Source organism: Cladophialophora immunda, assembly GCF_000835495.1.
Source record: "Cladophialophora immunda strain CBS 83496 unplaced genomic scaffold supercont1.6, whole genome shotgun sequence".
Taxonomy (NCBI): Eukaryota; Fungi; Ascomycota; class Eurotiomycetes; order Chaetothyriales; family Herpotrichiellaceae; genus Cladophialophora; species Cladophialophora immunda.
Window position 1 is genome coordinate 1,251,540 of NW_015622546.1, and position 21,240 is coordinate 1,272,779.

The window sequence follows — 21,240 nt, forward strand, 5'->3', positions numbered from 1 at the left end:
CAGCCCGGCATTATTGTACATTTTGTATCTCTTCTTACGGACGGACGTCATCATTGTCACCGATTGCATAGAAAGATGGCGTTTCGGGGGGTGCCTCGGCTTGTCCAACACTGAGCGTTAAGCCACTGCGCGTTGAGACAGGCGCTTGAATTAGGGTCAAGGGGGAACGGAGAGGGAGGATTAATTGTCCCGGTTGACGAAAGAGATACCCACCTCCAAGCCAGTGTATGATAGACAGGGCGCGCAAGAGAAGAATCTTTCTCACTTCGACCAAAAAGACCGTTGCGGTAGGACGATGAGGCTGGTGATGCCACTCTTAACTTAGGGTGAATCCGAGGTCCTCTGTAGCGTTCGATTCTTCGTGTCTTGTGCGTAGCGCAAGGTCCATCCATCCATGGGTGTCGCTCGCTGTATCATTAATAGTAAGAGGGTCAACCTCAACGCATCTAGCTACCTACTTACTTCCTTCGTTGCGTTAAGACCCTTGTCCGGGGGGGGGGGGGGACGGCAGCAACAAGACGAGGAGTCTGGTACGAGCGCTTGAATTGACTCCATACGATTTGTTCAATAATGTCGATAATGGCTCCAAACTGTATATTGATTGATTGTATCGGCGTAGGTACGTACCATACCTATGAATCTAATTGCCTAGGTAGCTACGTATCGACCGTCCAACCCGACTAATTCTATCCATGGCTTTTTCGGGATTGTTCTCGTGCATTGACTAACCCCTACTGGAAAGCCTGCGCTCTGCAAGGCCATTGATTCTTCTCGAAGACCTATCTCAAGTGAATGAGGCTCGTGCATCCTGCCCGGGTCGGTAAGGGGACCTAGCGTCGCGTCGACGACGGAGAGTTCGGTTCGCGAAGTCTTGTACATCTGAGCTGTAGCTCCAAACCCGATGTCTTGTCGCCCTTGCTGAGAACTTCGATGGCAAGGGTCAAGAGACCTGTTTCGTGCGGAAGTCAAGGCGTGGGCTTTGTTGTCAGGGAACTCTGGTGATGGGAGATTGAGTCAGAGACATTTCTCACTTCCAGGTGAGGCGTTGGACTGACTACCTGGCTCACTATGTATCGTGACAGGGCGGAGTGGGACAGACTTACGGGCAACATCCCTGAGGCGGCGATGTGAACTTCGCTTGCACATCCTAGCGGACGCTGAACTTGGCCAGCGCCTGTTCTATGGCTCTCCCAAGGCCATCGACCTATCGGACATTGTAAGAACCGGTAACCAAAGAGCTCAAACTGAAAAGAGAGAAGGGGGGGAGCAATGAGCCAGTCACTTACATAGGGCTTCTGGACAAGCGAGAAATGGTCCCCGTCGACCACGAGCGTCTCGACGGCTCCAACCAGGCGGTCCCATCCGTTGGCGCCGAAGTCGTGCCTCCTGGAGCAGAACCAGGCCCGGAAGTCGACGTCGTGGTCATACATGATGTTCTTGCCGGCCGGGTCGACGAGGTTCTGGAGCTCGGCGGCGTCGCGGCCCTGCGCGTCGGCCGTCTCGCAAAGACCCCGTCGCGCCCAGACGACCAAGGTGCCTTTGGCGGGCTGCTGGCCCCGTCGCATCGGGAGCGGGTCGTACCTCGTCACGCACAGGCTGGTCGCCAGTACGTGCTCCAGCGTCTTCTCGCCCAGCGGGCCCAGGTCTCCCGAATGCGCACCACCGCCACCACCACGCAATCGTGCGAACATCCCGATCGCCTCACGCGTCGGCATGCCGACTTGCGGATCATGCGGCGCACCCCGGGGCACCTTCATGTCGATGAGCAACAGGCCCAGGACCTGCTCGCCCCGGGCCAGCATCTGGCGCGCCACCTCGTAGGCAAAGGCGGCGCCGGCGGACAAGCCACCCAGGCGGTAAGGGCCGGCACGCTGCACCGCCTTGATGGCGCGCTCGTACAGCGGGGCCAGGGCTTCGACCGAGCAGGTCAAGGCCGCGGGATCCTCGAGGAAGGGGGACTCCAGCGCGTAGAGGGCGGTGCTGGACGGCAGGGGCGGCAGGTCTGCGAAGGCGACGGCCGACCCGATGCCGTCGCAGATGAGGAAGAGCGGCGGCTCGGTGGCGTCGGCCTCGCCCCCCTGGATGAGCACTGCGGTGCTGGAGTAAGTGGTTGGGCGCGCGTCAGAGAGGAAGGCGGGTTCATCGACGTCGGTCGGCGGCGTGGTCGACCACACAGGGTCAAGATCGTTGTCCGAGCGTTCAGAAGCCGAGTTTTCGCTGTTTGACGTCGGCGCATTCGTTGCTGTCTTCGGGGATTCTCCCCCGCTCGACCTCTTGGATCCAAATCTGGTCCTCAGCGCTCCGACGGTCGCTGTCTCGAGGAACAGCGACAACGGCAGGACGACGCCCGTGCGACGCTTGATCGCGTCGACGACGACCATGCTCATCAGCGAGTCGACGCCCATATCTGCGAACTCGGTATCGTCGTGCACCTCGCTTGCGTCAAACCCCGTCTCGGCAATGACCATCTCCAGGAAAATCTCTGCAATCTCGCCATCGTCGACCTTTGCAGCCCTTGTCCCGGAGACGGCGCGAGGCGGAGTGGGTTTCTGGTTGACGGGGTCAAGCACAGGCTTGCCGCTCGGGAGTTCTCGGTGCAGCGTCGTCGTCACTGGGGATTGTTGTTGTGTCGTAGACGTTCGCCTGACAGATGTGATGTCTGGTTCAGAGACCCCAAGAAGCGTATTGAGGACGCTTTTCTTCATCTGCTGGAACTTGACACCTTCGCAGCAGCCAATCACTCGAGCTCCGTCCAGCATGTACACGTCGCCGATGGAAGCGCCCTTCTTGCCCGCTGAGCGCATATGTACGTAGCTGTGGTACGTTGTCCCCTCGGCGAGTTCCTCCACGAGCGTCATACGGTCAAGCCCGCCGGAGATGTATGCCACATCCTCCGGCGTCTTGCTGCTGCCGTTCAAGATAAACCCCGCCAGGTGCACCATGGAGTCAGTCCAGTACGGGTTGGCCGTCCACGTACCTCGGCCGACTCTGGGCCTGAGCTTGACCACGGCTACGGCGTCTTGTTTGTCTTCGTCCATGTAGATCTCGTGCAGCCCTTGGTAGGCTTCGTCGTATCTGACCACCGAGTTGAACAGCTTGTAGATATACGGCCTCTTGAGCCGGCTGACGTGTTCCTCGCTGTCCCGGCTCTTGAGGCTCTCGATCCTAGACCGGATGAGATGGGCGCTGCGTTCCCAGTCGGATCGAATCTGGCACACGTCGCTGAAATCGACGTGGCATCGGCCGCGGCCGACGAAGTCTTTGCCGCCACGTTTCGAGCTCGAGGAGAAAGAGAGATGCACCTTCCACATGTCCTCCGCCGCGGCCGAAGCGGTGACGCGGAGAGTTTGGGTTTCGTCAGAAGGCGACAGGACGAGAGCGTTGAAAATGTCCAGGTCGCAAAGGGATGCAGATGGAATGGGGTCGCGAGGATGAGCCAGGCTCCGGACATATTTGGCCGCGCCGAGTGCCATGTCCGCGAAAACGCTCGAGGGACAGAGTGCCACACCGCTGATGATGTGGCCGTTGATGGCGGCGAACAGATCTTCCTGGGCGGCCTTGGACTCGAATACCACACGAATCTCCTGACCGCTGACCGTCTCCGAGGTGATTTTCTGCAGCGCCGACGTCAACAATTTCCCTGGTTGGGAGGCTCCATCCGTGGCGCTGATTGTGCCCCAGCTATTCGTGGTTTTGTAGGTCTCCCAGAAGTTCTTGGTGTCGAATGCATACGTCGGCATGTCCACCAGGCTGACCGAGTCGAGATACTCTTTGTGGAATTCGGCCCACTGGATATGAACTCCGTTCTGATACAATTGCCCAAGGGAGCTCGACAGCGTCTTGAAGTCGGGCTCTCCGGCTTTGAGAGAAGCCAGGGTCCTTTCGGGAGGGACTTTAAGCGTTGATTTGACGAAGCCGGTGCAGAATGGAGTTGGCCCGAGTTCGAGCCAGAAGCTGCCCTCGTCCACCAACCCGCTTGCTCTCAGATTCTGAAGGGCTGAGACGAATTGGACTGGCTCGCGCATCTGCCTGGCCAGGTAGGATGCTGTGAAGACCCCGCTGTCTCCGACCAGCTTCCCATTCAAGGTAGACATGACCGGTATCGCTGGCGCCCCGAAATTGACGCTGCTTGCTGCTGCTTCGAAGTCGTCCAGAATCGGGTCGAGCTGGGCGGAGTGGAAACCATACGGGACCCGGACAGATCTGGTATGAACCGCGTTCTGTTCAAGAATACCAGCGAGTTGCTCGATTTCTCGCTTCTTCCCACTGACGACCGTCGATGCTGGCGCGTTCAAGCAGGATATTTGGCACGAAATGTCTAGCCCCGAGCTTTGCAGGACTTGCTGAATCGTCTCCGCTGGAGCGGTGGTTGAGAGCATTCCGTACTCGGCCACGGTACACCTCGACTCCACGAGCGTCGCCCGCGTGCCGACGAGGAAAACTGCGTCGCTGGCCGACAGCACGCCGGCAACGCAAAGTGCAGCGTACTCGCCGAGGCTGTGGCCCATGACGGCCAAGGGCTTGAGGCCCCACGACATCCAAAGGTGTGCAAGAGCGATTTCAAGGGTCAATATGGCCAGCTGGACCTGCGTAGTCGATTTCTCCGCCATGGTTACGTCGGCGTCTCTGATGATATCGAGAAAATAGGGGAAGCCGAGATGTGTGGCGATTTTCTGAAGCTCAATGGCCTCTCCCCGGAAGCGGCGTGACTGGTGGAAAATCTGGCATCCCATGCCGGCATACTGAGAACCCTGCCCGGTAAATGTAAAGATGACAGTTGACTTCGTCTTCAGCGACGGCCGTTCAGTGTCGGGGGATTTGTGTAGGTTCGCCTCCAGCTGGGAGATGATATCGTCCACCGACGAGCCGGTGTACGCAACTCTCAGCGTCTCGTGCATTCGCCTGGCCGTGGTGCTGTATGCCAGGTCAGCCAGTCTTGTAGCCTTGTGCGCTTCCAGGTAGCTCAATAGCCGCCGTTGATTGCCTCTCAGCGACCGGGCAGTGCGGCCTGACAAGGCCACGACATGCCATTCTCGCGGGTCCGCATTCTTGCCGGCTTCTTTGCAGGGGCTGTTCTCGAGGAGCAAGCAAGTATTCCCGCCAGCCGCGTCGAAGTTGTTGACCAAGATCCTGTTTTGACGGCTTTTGTCGTTCGTGTTCGAGAGGGGAATCGGGTGCGACGGGATGCGCACGTTCAAAGCATTCAGATCAGGAAAGTTCGGGTTCAAAGGTCGCGGCATTCCGGCCTGCGGGGGAATCAGTCCTTCCTGCAGCATCATCGAAGCCTTGACCACCGCAGAAACACCGGCCACCGCCTCACCGTGGCCGATATTGGCTTTGACGGCTCCAAGGTGGAGAGGGTTGTTGGGAGAGCGGTCCCTCGCAAACACACTGAGGACTGAATCCATCTCCACCACGTCTCCTGCTTGCGTGGCTGTGCCGTGCATTTCCACATATCCAACGTCGGTAGGCTCGATGCCCGCTTGTTGTAACACCTGGCGATACAGTTGTTGCTGCGTTTCAGAATGCGGGTGCGTGATGGAGATGGCATTGGCAGAATGGTTCCGACCCCATCCACTAATCACCGACACGATGTTGTCATTCTCTGCAAGGGCATCCTCAAGCCGTTTAAGCACGACCATCCCCACACCCTCACCGCGACAGTACCCGTCCGCGTCTGCTCGGAAGGTCTTACACCCGCCGGTGGTCGACAGCATGCCTGCCTTGTCGAGGCTCGAATACTCGAGAGGAGTGTTAGCCAGCTGAGCGCCACCGGCCAACGCCATGTCGCATTCGCGCGCAATTAGCGCGGAGCATGCCAACGCAATGGCAGTCGAGCTCGATGAGCATGCTGCGTCGACGCTGTAGGACGGCCCTTCGAAGCCAAAGTGGTAGTTCAGGCGGCCAGGTGCAAAGGCACGCAAGAGGCCAGGGGCGGTATATACGTCCGTCCCTTGCGCCGAGGAGAGAACATCTCGCCAGGGCTCAACACACTGGCCGGCGTAGACGGCAACTCGCTTCCGGTCGGTTGAGAGGCTGCTCGAGGGACTGTACCCCGAGTTCTCGAGCGCCTCATGAGCGGTCATGAGGAGGAGACGGTGAAGAGGGTCCATCTGGAAGGCTTCGCGGGGTGAAGCATTGAAAAGCCTCGCGTCAAATTCGCCAGGATTGTTGATAAAGCAGCCGTGCCGCACGGCCGTGCTGTTCGGCTTGTTGCCCGCGGAGTCATACCACTGTTCTACATCAAAGCGGTCTGGAGGTATCTGTTTTGTCACGCAGCACAGTCAACAAAAGCTGCGATACAAGAGGTGATAGCGCCCATGCTTACTTCAGTGTGAGTCTCAACACCTTCCAGAATGACCCTCCAAAGCTCGTCAACGCTGTTGCTTTGTGGAAATCTCCCTGCCATCCCCACAATTGCGATCTTGTCCGAGCCACCGCGAATGCCATGGGCCCCGTCCGCGTTCAACTGGGGAGACATGGTCAGGGTGTATCCCATGCCCATCTGTTGTAGGACCTTTTCGAGGAACTTGGTCTGCGCCATCGGTCCGACACGGATGATATCGATGTCCCCGCCACCGTACATGCGGCTTATCGTCGCACATATGCAGTCGACGAGACGCAGTGGCCTGTCTAACGCGTCCTTTAAAACCTCCAGCAGAACGGCACCCAGAGTCCTACCCGTATAGGGCATACACGTGCTGGTGGAAATGATTGATATCCTCTCTGGCAGAGGCTTTTCCAGCGCCGGCGAGTTCCCCATGATCCATTCATAGTCCATCAAAGGCAGGTGGGGCGCGTGAGCGAGGACCGCGATGGGTATCCGGATCTGGGGAAGTCCAGTCACACGCGGGGACCAAGATAGGAATCTGCGCAAGGTTGATGGTGGACCAGAGACCGTCGTCCAGTTGGGACCCAATACACTGATATAGACACCGCGGTGTCTTGGTATAGCCTTGAATGGTTCGGCTTGTGTCAGGTTCTGCAAGCTTGGTGCAAAGGACGGGATATATCATTGCGCATACTTACAGAGACAGCATGAAATTCGTCGATGACGGATTGCAAGCTCGTGCTGTGTATGTCCTTCAGCACATAGCTCCAAGCCCCTGTCGACACTTCGAGCCTTCGGGTCCTTTGCTCGGCACTTACCGCCAGCCTCACACAGAAGGGAATGAAAGTGAGACCCAGGTCGGCCAGCTCTCGGGCGTCTTTTGCAGCGGCTGCTACTACGGCTGGGAGCAGACCTACACAAAGTCCCAGAACGGTCATGGGACTTGTCAATAACACTGGGTCTTTCTCGGCGTATCTGTGTCAGTCGTTAGTCTTGAGATTTCTCCGGCGTGGTATGAACGAGCTATACATACATTAAAAGCTCGCCAATTCGGGTGACATAGCTAAGAACCAAGGAAACAGGACCCGATGACCCATCCGAAGATTCAAACTTTAACGAGAGATCGAGAATCGAGCGAAAGGACGGGAAAAATCGCCGAGGAAGCCAGTCCAGCGCAGCGATGGCTGTTTGCAACGAGTCGGCGCATCGAGACAAGAAAGACGAGAGCAGAACGGAGGATTTTGCCTGTTCGAAGAGATGCTTGATTGCCAGGTCCGTGCGGTCCGTCTGATCCCCATACACAAGTAATCGTTGCGGTCGACTGGCAGACACGCTCTCCATCGTGGATATAAAAGTTCTGTCGACGAGCGTTGGGCTGAGAGAACGAGGAAGTCATGGACTAAAGTAACAGTGTCCTAAGGCCGAAAGAAAGAGATAGATAGCCCAGATAGAAGGATGTGAATCCAGTGGTGCTTGGTTTATCCACCAAGACTGCGACATGTACATCAACCTCTTTTCAGTGTCGATCATTTCTGCAGGTGGCATATCTCCATGTGCCTGATCCTGGGCGATTCGAACCGCATCATGTCCTCTTGCAGCTGGCGCACAATTGTGTCAATATTGCAGCAACGAGGAACGAAATTGCAACACTGCAGGAAACTAGTCTGTAGGCCAGGTGGTCCCTGGGGCACGGCTCGACGGGTAAGCTGACACGGTGAGACAGCGAGCCCATTCGGACCTATTCCAGCTGTGCTTCTTGGTGGGTACCTGTTGTTAGTCTCGAGACTGAAATGGGTTCGAAAAGGGCAGGAGAGAGGAAGACAACCAGGGATAAAGCAACTTGTCCCATCTCCTCCTCTTTAGGCATGGCAGATGTCCCTCGCAAGCTTCAACTTGTATTATCAATGTCTTCTGCATCTCCGTCCCACCTTGGAAACCTCCTTTGTTCAATTTGTTGGGCAGCCGTGCGATGAGCATGATCACTGATGTCCTATCTAGGGTAAAATAGAAGAGGATGAGGTGCTCGGTAGAAATAAGCGATTGTGTTTTGCGCATGGAGCAAGTGCCGAGCCGAACCGTACACGGCGCCAATGGTGACCGGGTTAGTCCAACGTCGGCAAGAAACCTCCGCTGGCGATAACTAGACATCGCCGTCCTCCGAGAATCCGCAGGACGTTGGATGTCCATCCTGTTTATATCCTACGCGATGGGGCAGACGGCTTAGCGTAGCTGTCGAGCTATGAATCTCAAGCTGTAAACCTGGGTGCCCGCGCCCGCGGCTGCTGGACTTTCCGCACACGAGCATGCTCGTCGGCAAAGTTTGGTGTCGCAACAACAGAAACGCTATGGGGCGCAGGCCCCATTTCCGATGGTCCGCTGCAGTAAGAGACAGATAACAGGACTTTTGGACGGTCAAAGGATCACGGGCCGAGATATACAAGTCTGTACAAGCCAATGAGGGCAATTGTTTCCCGGGATCAGTGACAGTCGATCGCGGCATACAGAATGCTCCATCGTCACTCTGTTCTGCGTCCGGCTCATGCTTGCCGATGGTCTTGAACCACTTCATAGCCGGAATAATGCTATCAATGTAATCCGCCTTAACGCCGGTGTTGATACCCATGACTCAAGCGAAACACCCATCCTAAACCGAACGGTTGCCCAGAGCCAGACTTCGAGCTCGTCGACCTCGTCTGGTAGCGAATTTGGAGATATACAGCCGTAGCACCACTTCCATTGCCCCATTACGCCAAAAGCAGCCGCCTGCCCCCATTCATATCGTTGACCCAAGGTAAGCCTGCATAAGCCCGGAAAATGTTTTCCAGCTCTCTCTTTGCCCCACCTGCGATTTGGGGGGCATGTTCCGGGCTATACACAATGATTTGACGAAGCACAGTCGCTGCCAAACTCGCCATCGTTCTTGACGCACGTATCCATGCCGTAAAACGAGTATTTGTTGACACAATCACTGTCGGTGGCGCAGGTTTCACCGCTGTTGGCGCAGAGTGCAGTGCCCGTGTTGCAATCAGGTGTCTGGCCATCGTTGCGTCCGTTGCAGAAGCAGGAGCCACCACTCGCGCCAGAACAAGCTTGATATTGAGGGCCACTGCATGATGCTGATGTGGTTAGAGGTGGTGCTGCTGCTGATGTCGTGGTTGTCGTGGTTATAGATGATGTTGTTGATGTTGTCGATGTGCTTGATACAGTTGATGGAGTGGAAATAGTTGTTATCGTCGATGTGGTTGACGTGGTTGACGTTATAGACGTTGATGATATAGTTGATGTGCTTGAAGTTTTCAACGTTGTTAATGTAGTCGATATAGTTGATGCGGTTAATGGGATTGATGTAGTTGAGATCGTTGACGGCGTTGACGTCGTCGAGGTGGTTGACGTTGTATGTGTAGATAATACAGTTGATATAGTTGAAGTGGAAGCTGTTGATGAAGTTGGCGTGATTAAAGAGATTGATGTGGTTGGGGGAGTGGACGTCGTTGACGGGGTTGATGTTGACAGACTCTACGTCGTTGTTCTCGCTGACGATGTAGATGTGGTTGAGGGAGTTGATGTAGTCGATATCGTCAATATCGTTGATGGAGCTGATGTACTTAATGGAGACGAGGTAGTCGATGTACTTGGCGTTACCGTAATCTTTACAGTGGTTGACGTGGGAGTGGTTGCGACTGGAGTTGAAGTCGTGGTTCCTCTATTATCGTGGGATGTAGAGGTATACATGTGAGCCTGGATATAGTCGTCAGGCTTTATCCTAACCAAGCTAGAATATGGATAATATAGCAGAGCTCTAAGTACGCTACTCTGAGCTGTGCCTATTCCACGCTGACCACATTTTAGATCAAAGGCCCTACTCAAAGGGCACTCTTCGTGGAGTGGAGACTATGGGGTTGCAAAATCAGCCTAGTTCTCGACGACCGCAACCCTAAACTCGCGACAGCTGCGGTGTGCCATATGTCTCGAAAGCCTCGTGCATGTGAAGAGTGGCGAATGGAACAGTAACGGGGTCTCTAGTAGCCCACGAATCATCTGTCTTGCACGAGACGACCGATTTAATACATAGAAGTCACGTCGTCGTTGTCGTGACATTGGGATCTCGATCGGTCAGTCGACTCCGCTTTGTCCGTCCAATACAATACACCAGCAAGCAGCAATAATACCAGCTAGAAGCACGAGATCGACTTCCCAGATCTTGCTCTCGATCCCATTTCGGGCATACTGCAGAGTGATGTATCTTGGACCACTTGGAAAGCTATCCACCGCACTGATGTCTTTGAGGGCTACGTCAGCAAACTTCTGGCCTTCCTTTTCACCATACGCGCGTGCAAGTCCATCCCTCAGCAAGCTCTCATACCGCAGTGGAGCATAAGCGAGCGCCATGGCTGAAACGATATTCCCTGCCTGCGATGAGAGCGCCTCTGCCGCCGGTCGGTCTATGTCAAGTCAGCGTATTGGGCGTAAATTCAGGGGTATCGTCAACTGACCACGTTCACCCACCGCCGCGAAAAGGAAGGACGAAAGGCAATTATCGGCCGACCCGTTTGCAATGCCAGCGAATAGTGTTATCGCTATCGGCCCCAAACTCGCCCCAGTTAAAGAACCGGTAATACCATGGCCAAACAGTTGGACAAGCGTGAAGTAGGCAAGCAGAGACCCTGCCAGCGGAGTGGATTCGCGACCCAGCTGCTTGATGGCGGCAGCTGCCCCGAACTCCCCTAGAAGTATACCAAGGCTGTGCACAGGCAACATGTAATCATCCGGAAAATGAAAGCTTCCGACCTCGGTGTTCAATCCCTGGCGCCGAGACCCAGCAACAAGATGAGACCGTTGCTTGTCCGGACCGGCCTCTATCATCATCCGAATCTGGAAGTAGAGGGGGAGCCGGTACTGGAGCGTTTGAACCATAACGCTCGCTGTGGCCCGGGCTCCTACAAGGAGCCTCACTTGTCTGGAGCCGACGACATTCACTGGATAGAGGGAGGTGGTCTCGAAACGGAGAGAGATCAGGAGTGTTGCAAATATGAGCCACAGGATAAAGGCCATGACGAAGTAACTCACGGGCATGTCCCACAGGATGAGAATGCTGCACAATGTGGCGGGAGTGCCCGTCAAGAGAACCGCACACACAGTCTCTAACAATCCCGACCACACGGACTCGGATACCAACCCGTCTTCTTCCCTCGAGCCTGGATTGCTGTATATGACCCAAAAAAGACCCAGCACGAAGATGAATTCTAGGAGGAAAGGGAACTGCCAGGGTCGAAGGGCTGTGGCGAAGGCTGTCTGTTCAAAGTACCTGATGATTGCCGGTCCCCCCAGAGCGCCGACAACCATTCCCGATGTCATGATGATCTGGTAACAAGCCCGGTAGTGGGCATAACCCGGAGAGCTTTCTGTCGCCTCTCTGATCGCCAAGTACGTCAGCAAGTTCAACAACCCAATGCCAAAGGTCGAAATGCATTGCCACAGGGCAATCAACCATAGTGGGCGCGGACTGCCCATCACGCCCGCAGTGCCGCTGCCAAGGAAGCCGACCGCCATTGCAAGAGGGCCTATCAGCATCGAGGAGCTTCGGGAGAGATTGCGCCTCAGGAAGGGTACAAGTGGAGGTACCAGTGCGGAGGCCACAGTTGGTAGGAGGACGATGATCACCCCGTCTTGCATTTCGCCCATGTCTTTGCCGATGTATGTAGTGTTGGTGTTCTTGGTGTATCCCTCGTTCACCCCGATCACAAAGGCGGCTAGAAAGGCTGAGGGGAGCGCCCTTCCGTTACGCCCCCACCACCCTGCAGGCGATTCTCTTCCGGTTTCAGGCTGTGACTGATGATCCGAGCCTGGCTGGAGAAGGCCCGTTCCTTCGGTTGGGGACTCGGACGAGTTGGCCATCCCGCTGGGGTTGTGGCGATCGGTCGATACGAGTAGGGGTTCTATTACCATCAAGTCTGTGGGAATAGATACAGGTCGGGTTAGGCAGGGACGAAAGAGATGCGGTGGCCAAACCGAGAATACGGAGAGGCGCCAAGTAGTGCGTGGCTGTGGATCTGACAAGCGCAGTCTATGCATCATTGAGGCTCTGGACGCCCAACCAAACGGGCGGGCCTAGGACCGGTGAGCGCTTTTGGACGTTCCAGTCGCACTTCTCGATGGTTTCGATGCCTAGCGCTCAGTCGATGATGCCTGTACCTTAGGCTGGTAGCCCTCTGAGAGGGACGCCTGGCAATAATGGCCGCTTGTGATTGCTCCGTACGGGAGCACGGCATAAGTTGGCACCTAAATGACTATGCCACATGTCAAAATACGAGAGGTCGAGATCACACGGCGACAAGTTCGCCGAAGCAATTCACAGGAGGTGAGTAGACGTACGATGAAGGCGGTTGGAAACCCCCATACGGCAGCACTTCAAGCATAATAATCCAGTAAGCCGTCATACCGCTTGCATTTCCAGCTTCTCGCGCCTTACTCTCAGCCCTGAACTAGGGGCAACCTCGCATACTGACCTGCCCTAGAAATTGGGTCAACACTTTTGGAAGTGGCCGAAATTGAGGCAGCCGCCAGGTGTGATCAGCACAGGTTTCGGTTCAGCCTCATCAGCCTTGGTCTCGCTTCATTGCAATGGGGGGATGTCACTGGCCGACTTGATGACCTTTAGCTGCCAATCAACAGTCGCAGGGTGCGCAATAGGCTGCATCAAAGAATCCCCCAGAATTTAGGGTGTATGTTGGCCATTAAGTGTTTCCCACAGGCCTCTTCCCAGGTCTGGCACCCGACAGCCTGCTGATTTCCACCCAGCATGCTTTCTCTCTCCTCCCCGCTGTTGCCCTAACCAAATTAGGAAGTTTAGCCAGATTAGATTCTCACGTCGGCGCGCGTCCCCGCTAGTTAGATAGGACAATCAATCGATCAAGTTGGTCCCACACTCCCCCTCCTTCTGAGATATCAGGGGCTGGTGATGTTGTCAAGTCCTGTTCCGCCCAACTGGCAAGCGCATTGGTCTGTATCAACATGTCGTGGTGCACGATATCTCACCGTGTCGGTATCGGCTTTCGGACCACCTCCGAATAGCCAAAAGTCTTTGTCCCGGACCCATTTCAACTTCTCGCTCTCCAAGAGTCGCCGTGCTTCCTTGGGGCGCGCATCCCGTGTGAGCCTCAATGCTTGTTCCGCAATCTCAAGGTGTCGAGGGTTATCAAGCCAGACAGCATCTTCAGAGGACGGGGAAGGAGGCGAAACGCCGAAATGGTCAGGGGGGCAATCGGAGTCTGCCGAAAACTCTGCGTCCGTGGAAACAACCAGCTCTGTGAACAGTGATGGGATAGAGTGATCATCGTGGTGATGGCGAGCAGCGTCCGCGAGATTAAGGCGCACCCACAACAGCTCACGGTTGTTTTGCTCGCGGTTCTCCCCAGTCGACAGCATGACCAGCCGGGTCAAAGCATTGCGCGGCTCCTCGTATTCACCATTATCGAATGCAAGCAGTGCCCTGAGGTGTTCTCTCTGACACAGCCGCTCGAAGGTAAGCTCGAAAGCCTGAGACTCTTGGATCTGGGCCAAGAAAGCCAGAGCACGGTCGCGCATTCTCTTCTCTCGGTAGAGCACCACTAAGTGCAGCCCCGAATCCACTGTGGTGTCGTTCTCAATCGTCAGAAGCCGCAGCCTTGTGGCAAACGCCTCAAAGAGCAGTTCCTCCGCCCGATCGTACTGTTCCTGTTTTCGCAGAGCCGAGCCGAACGAGGTCAAAATCCAGGCGGAGAACAAGTTGGAGGTGCCGTTGACGGTGACCCACTTGTCGTAGATGTCGCCATAGGCCGCCGATGCTTTGCCAATATTACCTGCACAGTCGAAAGTGTTCGCCAATCCCATTGACACCGCGAGAACAGCCTTGGAACGCGCACCCTGCTTACGCTTAAATCCTGCGAGAGCTTCCTCCAGCATTGCGCGAGACTCATCGAACCTGGTAAGCAGTTGGTAGCAAATACCGATCCATCGAGTCGTAACGTAGATGTCGATATCGTCTTCGTCAAGAAGCTCCTTCTGCAGCTTCAGAACGTCTTGGTAACCAACAGCTGCTTCATCTGGTCGTCTCAACGCCAGGATCCCTTGGTAATATACCAGTCTTGCGTTCAGGGTGTTCCGATTTCGGGGTCCGAGATACTTGGTGAATCCGTCAACTACGCGCTGAGCATACTGCAGCGCCTCTTCGAAGTCTGCTCTTGTCCGTCCCCCGTTGTTGAGGTATCCATTCACGCGTATGAGAGGAAGGAATTGCAGCTCGGGTCTGTCGTCCCGACGCCCCAACATTGCACTCACATCCCGGTATGGCTGCAGGAACAGATTGCCAATGGGTAGCTCAGGTTTTGACACGTCTGGTGAGCGTTTATACCATTCTGCCACTGCCACTAGCCTCTGAAGATGGGGGTCAAGGCCACCCCGGCCAAGGAGGATGTAAAGGTTCTCGGCCCATGACACAAACGCGTTCCGGAACAGGAAGGTGCGCAACTTCTCCCACAACTCGGAAGGCAGGTATTGTAGTTGCTGAGCGTATTCGTGCCAATGCAAAGTGGCGTGGTCATACAAACCCGGATCGCCCGTGGTGTTTGGAGGATTTGGCGCGGATGTACCTCTTGGATCAAGCAAATTGTCTTCCAGCATGTGGGTGCAGCAGTCCAATTCCATATATTTCTGCTCAATTAACTTCGTCAAGCAGACATCCAGCAAGAAGGTGTTGGCGTCATCCGTTGTCACCTCAAATTTCAGCACGTATTCCCGTGCCGATTCATCTTGGAAGTAGACCTTGCCATCGGAGACAATGATGAAAGGTTCGCAAAGATCTGCTATCGCCCCTGACGGATCGAACTGTTGCTCACCTGGAGGCTCAACGTTCCTCGCCGGGTCAAGCATAAGGGCGGAATTGATTTGACAAGGGGCCAAGGGCTGTTGAGCGCCAGCAACGAGGTACAAAATCTTTGACCTGTGGGCTCTGTCCTCAAGACTGAGACTCGTGACCTTCTTTGCCGATAATTCTCGAAACATGGCCTCCAATCCTGCGGGGCTCGTTTCGAGTATCCGCCCTTGATTCGCAGGGGATCGGCATTGTTGAATCTGGCTCAATAACATCCTGGCGTAGTTGAAATCGCCGCTGCCCTTGGCCTGGATTGTGGCAATAATGGCATGCTTAACCACTTCCAAACGTGGAAATAGCCGCGCCGCTTCGCCTACGAGGATGGCAATGTCGTTGTTGGCAATGTCGTTGGTGATGTCTAGCTCCATCACCTCATCCATACTTTGGGAGATCCAATCTCGAGGCCGTGTCAGGGTAATCAGCGAAACGGAGGATTTGGTGGGGATGCCACTGATCAAAGCAACGAGTTCGTTTGCTGAATCCTCTTGACGACAGTAATCCTCTTGATGACAGTCAGCCGTGCTTTTGAGCTGATCCAGGCCGTCGATGATCAGCAAGAGCGGTGGCACAAGAGCGATAATGCTTTGCAGCTTCTCCATCAGAGTTTTCGTGGGTACCGCAACAGCTGTTCGTGATCCATACATCTGCACGCCAATCAGAATGTCACGAATTTTGAGGAAATTCTTGTCTGTCCTGATGGTGCGGTGCTCAGAAATGAGGGCTAAGAGTGAGACGACAAGATTGCTGGCGGGTGTCTGACTGAAGGTGCCGACTGGAAGAACCGAAACGTGTATCACAAGTTGGCCTGCTTCAGCCGCGGAGCGGGCCATTGCATGGGACAATGACGACTTGCCCGAACCTGACAGAAGTCATTCTCGTGCGGCCACGTTGGTTGTGTGCTCCCAGACTTACCTCGTGGTCCCCGGACACAAAGAGCTTTGGTACGCGTGGAGGATATCCATGCGCAGTACTTTGGGTGCTCATAGACCCAGGTGCACGTCCCTTTCGCAGTTGCTGGCGGAGCACTGTGTGGGATGAGATCCGTGGTCAGCCACTTGCTGAGTTGTTGATCTGGAACCGAACCGCATATTAGTCTAGCTTTGGAGACAGATTCTGCAGTTTTCCAGGCCATAATTACCTCTGGCGTCCAAGTCATGCTGGAACCCAAGGTCACTCCGGACTGGCTACGGTCAGCCCATTCCACGGCGTACCGCATGCCTTGGACAAAATTTGGTTACGAACCAGATGCAATCCCATTCCCTAGCATTTTCTTGGTGTCGTCGAGGTTGAGCAGGAGTTGAGTGTGATGTGCTACGCGGCGGTGAGACGTAGGCGTCCTGAGGGAGTGTCACACTAACCGAGCTCCACCAGCCTTAGCTGCTCCAGAGCTTTGACGCGATGAGTGTCAGCTACCTCGAGGTGGTCAGTTTGGGTCGAGACTCTTACATTGAGCACTTTGGGTTGAGACTTGGGCCTCTACTTCGTTCGCGAGAGAACAGAAGTCTTTGTAAATACTTGGGAGTTTACTGCTCAACCCTCTGAGGACCCGATTCCAACGGGACGACTTGCAGATTCGAGCAATGCGTGTTGCGTAGCTGAGGAGGATGGCGTAGAGCTGCACAATAGAATCTCGACTTTGCTTATTGATGATGAGATACTGTAGCTGTTGTCTGATAGTCAAGACTCGGCGCGCGACAGCACAGATGTTGTTGAGAAGCTCTTGACCAAAGCTCAAGCCTCGCGACGTCACCTGATCTCGGCAGATTAATAACTGGTCCTTCAGCAAATCAAGAGAAGCATTCCACACTGTGAGAAAAGAGCACGCGCAATCTCAGCCGCACGCATGCCTTTCAGTTGCTGGGGGGAGGTGACACAGGGGGTGGAGCTGGGAATCTGAAGCGGGGCGTGGGGCGGGGTTAGTCTCTGCTGTTGCCCGCCGAGTTAGGCTCCGGGGCGCCCCCATGCAGAGCCGCATTCTTGACATTTTCGCTTCCACCCCCTTGGATGAAGATCCCCAGCCCTGAGTATCCTTTGCCTCACTCTCACTTCTCGAGAACACGGCACGCCGGCACTTACCTCGAGGACGATCCGGATCGTTCCCCAGCACACCGACACGGCGCTAGGAGCCCCTTGGGAGAAAACGTCCAAAATCGGGGCGTATTGGCGGATCTCTTGAAGAGCCGAAGTTATGGCCCTTCTTTTGGCAGACGCGTTTTGCACTGCGTACAATTGCTCGCACAGGTCCTTGGCCACCCCTACCAACTCCTCGATGTTGTCAGGAGGCTGTGCCGACTGCCCGTTTCTGTGGTCGATGAGGCTGATAGGGTGGTTGGGGCAGTCACGGTTGTAAATCTGTATAGAAAAGCTCAGCCTCATCGCCGCGCCCACGCATCGGTCACTGCCTCACCTCGATGGCTTCCCTCCAAATCTCCCTTTCTGCGGCCTCAAGCTCAACCAGACCTGCTTGGCTGGTCTGGTTCATTCTGCTGGAACGCGATCAACAGCGAAGGGAGAGTGCAAACCTCGCAACCATTATAAGCCAGCACATCATCTGCTCGACTTTCAACAAGCAGCCTTACCCCAGCACACCCAACGCATCTATCTGCAATGCTGCCCAAACACTGAAGTGCCTGGCTGTCAGCTGCAGATTTGTTCGTATTCGAGGGTGGTATGCGTGCCGCTGGTGCTGGTGTGGAGGGTGGTAGCCCCATTTATTCGCTGTTGTCCGCCTGTACTTTTCCAGTCGCCTTTGTTGGCAGAAATGCGCTTTGCCTTGTGTGTGCTGGCATAGCTGCCGGGGTGTCTTTATCCTCGTAGGGTGGGCGGCGGTCCTGACCTGTCGCTGCCATTGGCACTCCTACATGAAGATTGCGAACGCCTCCCAGCCCGGCTTGCCAACTGACAGTCTCGCCACTTGTGGCAGACTTAAATGATCGCGAACTCCTGTATGATCCGTCGTCATCTCAGCTTCAGTCGATTCACCGTTGTATCTGCGAGACTATCAGGCCGCAATATGGTTAATGGAAGCAACTGCGGCTTCGTGTACCCTCTTACGGACTTGGTACATCACACTTGCTCCTGTGGTGATGGATATATGAACGACGAAGGGACTTTGATTGCAGGTAGCGTGATCAAAGCGGGCTATGCTCTCAGACGCGCCGAATACCATGCGCATAAGGATTGTAAAAGATGCGCAGTGGATGCGCTAAAATGCCATACGCGCCGGCAACAACTCAGCCCGTCGAACACTAACACGACCATCACAGCGCCTCCAGATGGAATCTTCGAATTCTTCTTTCCCGGCGACGGCGTTTCCGAGAGCGTGCTTCGAGCATTCCTTGAGAGGAACAACCTTGGCAGCACCACTTGCCTGCCAGGACGTCGCTTCATGGTATGTTCTTCTGGCGTAACAGGGTTTAGATGGGTCGCTAACGTCAATTGTGTAGGGCGAGAACGGCTTCTTTGTGCGTTCTAGCTTCCGCCTCAACGGCCAAGACCAGAAACAGCTCAAGGCGCTCACACTATTGGAGCATCGTGGAGAGCAATGGAAGGGTCGGCTCCTACGCGCGGCGCCGCCCTCGAGGCAACCATTCAACGAATTCACCAGCTATCTAAAGCTAAACCCGACCACCTCTCCTAGCACAACCCAACTGCTCACCACATCTCCCTTGACGTCAGCGCCAAAGCAGAGCCCACAGCACCAAGACCCCTACATTCGTCGTGGCGTGGATAACAACGATCAAGTCAGCTCCCGGTATGACCGCACTAGTACCGAGTTCGAAGAAGATCTATCTCAGGTGACTTCTCGAGCGAGCCAGATGGCTGTGTCTGGCAGGCGAAAGGAACGATCACCACAGCCAACTCCGTACGGTCGAAATTCAAAAGATAGCATTCAGAACCCCAGAAACCAGAATGAAGACAGTTACGAGATCCGGCAAGGGGTGCCCCCTGGGTTCCGCATCCAAGGACCCCGGAATCGGAATGAAAGCCAGCAATCTTATGCAACTGATCAGAGGACTGAAAGCCGCGGTCGCTCCAGTCGACCACAGCAGGGCGATTCTCCCAACGAAGAAGCTGCGTTCAGCCAGCCGATCCCTTCTGAGGAGCGTTTTACAGGCGCGGAAGGTGATCAGCGTGAGTCTGGTGAACGACACAGCTCGCGCCCTGACCCGACCCGACGTTCTTCAACCTTTCATGAACCTCTTGGAAAACGGATCACACCCGAGGCCCAGACACGGTCAAGACATCATGCAGCAGTCACAAGGCAAGATGAAATGAGACATCTGGACCGAGACCCACGCGATAGCTTCACCCGGCGGCAAGAGAGCTACAGCGGTTCAGACACAAGACCCGGCCGTGCACCAATAAGCCCCAACACACCTGCGACAGTTTACAGGCGTCCTACCTATGGCGGTCCAGACACAAACTATGGTCATACAACCACCCCGTACAGCACCACAGCTTACGGCACTCAAAGCTATGGCGGACCAAACACGAACTACGGCGCTGCAACAACTGGCTACATCTCGCCCGCGACGACTTATAGCACATCTCCAACCACCGCGGCCAGGAATCCAATATTCAAGGATCTCTCTCGCGCCGAACCCCGGGCCCATGCATACGACATTCAAAAACATGCTAACACCCCAAACCAGCCAGCCAGCCACATTGCCCGAGCAACGAGCCCAGAGCCAAAGTCCGGCATACCACAAGCCCCTCCAGTCCAGAGGGTCAGATCTTCTCTCCCTGCTACCGACATCGACCAAGAGGTGCTGATTCTATATCTGAAGCACTACGTCGACCCCAAAGCTCGCATCACGGTGGACGACCGTAACGTCTTCGTTGTCGAAGCTGCCCGCAAGCTGACGAACCACGAGATAGAGGACATCACTGAGGACTCCAAGAGCTGGCAGCGTGAGCGGGAGAAGGGAAAGGGGAGAGTATCATATCAGGAATCTGAGACTGCTCAGAGGCGAAAGAGACAGCGCGGTGGGACGCGACACTCAACAGCTTAACATCACGAGACTTCGAGTTAAGGCCTCTTAAGACACATCGCGTTCCTGACAGGCTGATAGGATTGGCCTGATGGTCTATCGTCGACAATATTTGCTGCGCACCAATGCACAATATTATCAAACCATATCGATGTCTGAATATGGCACATACTGACAGGTACCCCTTGCGACTGGAAGTTTACCACCCAATATCGTCCCCAGATGCCCTACATCGCACCCGCAGACTCATCACAACATCGCACAGCCAACCGGCTCTGGCTCCGTCATCGCCACCTCCACCTCTATCTCCCATTGCATTCACGACTTTGAACTCAGCAAGACCTCATCAACGCAAACCATATCATAACACGCTATTCGGCAGTTCCGCCCCCTTCGCTATTTCAAAAAAAGGTCGCTTGTTGCGACCTGTACACTATATCATGGGCGTCGTGCCCATCTTCGCTGACATCGGCGGGAATTACGCTTGTTCGATGGGATTGCGGAGCGAGAAGTGGACTACAGGAAAGCCAGAGAAGCCACAGAATTGTATGTGTATAGCTCGAGTACGACGTTTACGCGATGACGCTTCTCATGGGTAAGGAAAGGACGCCGCGAGGTCCATGCCAGGAAAAAGAGAACGCATGATAAGGCTCTGGAGCGGAACCCACAAGCGTTCATTGTTCCCCCGATGGACGTGGGGGGTGATTTGTACAAGTGGCGGCGAGCAGTTGCAGCATTTGAACCAAAAAACAAACAAACAAACAAACAAGCAGCATTGACATAGATATAGACGGGCAAGACAAACTGCGCCCGCGCTCGATACGTCCCGCCCTGGTGGCGCGAACTTTTGTACATAGCTCTTCCCTCTAGTCTCCTCCATTAGCCAACCACCTATCGAGCTTTCGTGATGCTCTCTGGCTGGATGATCATCCCGCCACAAGGAAATTTGTGCACAAGGTGGAGGAAAAACCAAGCCTGCTCAGGGCAAACTGACCAAGTCCGCAAGC

General features: G+C 55.1%; 4 protein-coding genes across 4 annotated transcripts; 1 reads left to right on the plus strand and 3 right to left on the minus strand.

Moving 5' to 3' along the window:
* Positions 1-698: 698 nt before the first annotated feature.
* On the minus strand, positions 699-7,672 carry PV07_10015 (uncharacterized protein; the record flags this gene model as incomplete). Its single annotated transcript, XM_016397313.1, has 6 exons — positions 699-995; positions 1,104-1,204; positions 1,287-6,263; positions 6,329-6,955; positions 7,030-7,306; positions 7,365-7,672. The coding sequence occupies 5 exons, from the start codon at positions 7,670-7,672 to the stop codon at positions 1,148-1,150; spliced, it is 6,246 nt and encodes a 2,081-aa protein (XP_016244504.1). The 3' UTR covers positions 699-995; positions 1,104-1,147.
* A 1,684-nt stretch (positions 7,673-9,356) lies between these two features.
* Positions 9,357-12,226, minus strand: PV07_10016 (uncharacterized protein; the record flags this gene model as incomplete). Its single annotated transcript, XM_016397314.1, has 3 exons — positions 9,357-9,979; positions 10,501-10,773; positions 10,825-12,226. The coding sequence occupies 3 exons, from the start codon at positions 12,224-12,226 to the stop codon at positions 9,357-9,359; spliced, it is 2,298 nt and encodes a 765-aa protein (XP_016244505.1).
* A 1,050-nt stretch (positions 12,227-13,276) lies between these two features.
* Positions 13,277-17,721, minus strand: PV07_10017 (uncharacterized protein; the record flags this gene model as incomplete). The annotated part of the gene is made up of 8 exons (XM_016397315.1): positions 13,277-16,098; positions 16,152-16,310; positions 16,378-16,419; positions 16,482-16,550; positions 16,598-16,627; positions 16,686-16,989; positions 17,316-17,591; positions 17,647-17,721. The coding sequence occupies 8 exons, from the start codon at positions 17,719-17,721 to the stop codon at positions 13,277-13,279; spliced, it is 3,777 nt and encodes a 1,258-aa protein (XP_016244506.1).
* A 531-nt stretch (positions 17,722-18,252) lies between these two features.
* Positions 18,253-20,254, plus strand: PV07_10018 (uncharacterized protein; the record flags this gene model as incomplete). Its single annotated transcript, XM_016397316.1, has 2 exons — positions 18,253-18,630; positions 18,686-20,254. 2 exons carry the CDS (start codon positions 18,253-18,255, stop codon positions 20,252-20,254), a joined length of 1,947 nt encoding a protein of 648 aa, XP_016244507.1.
* Positions 20,255-21,240: the final 986 nt, after the last annotated feature.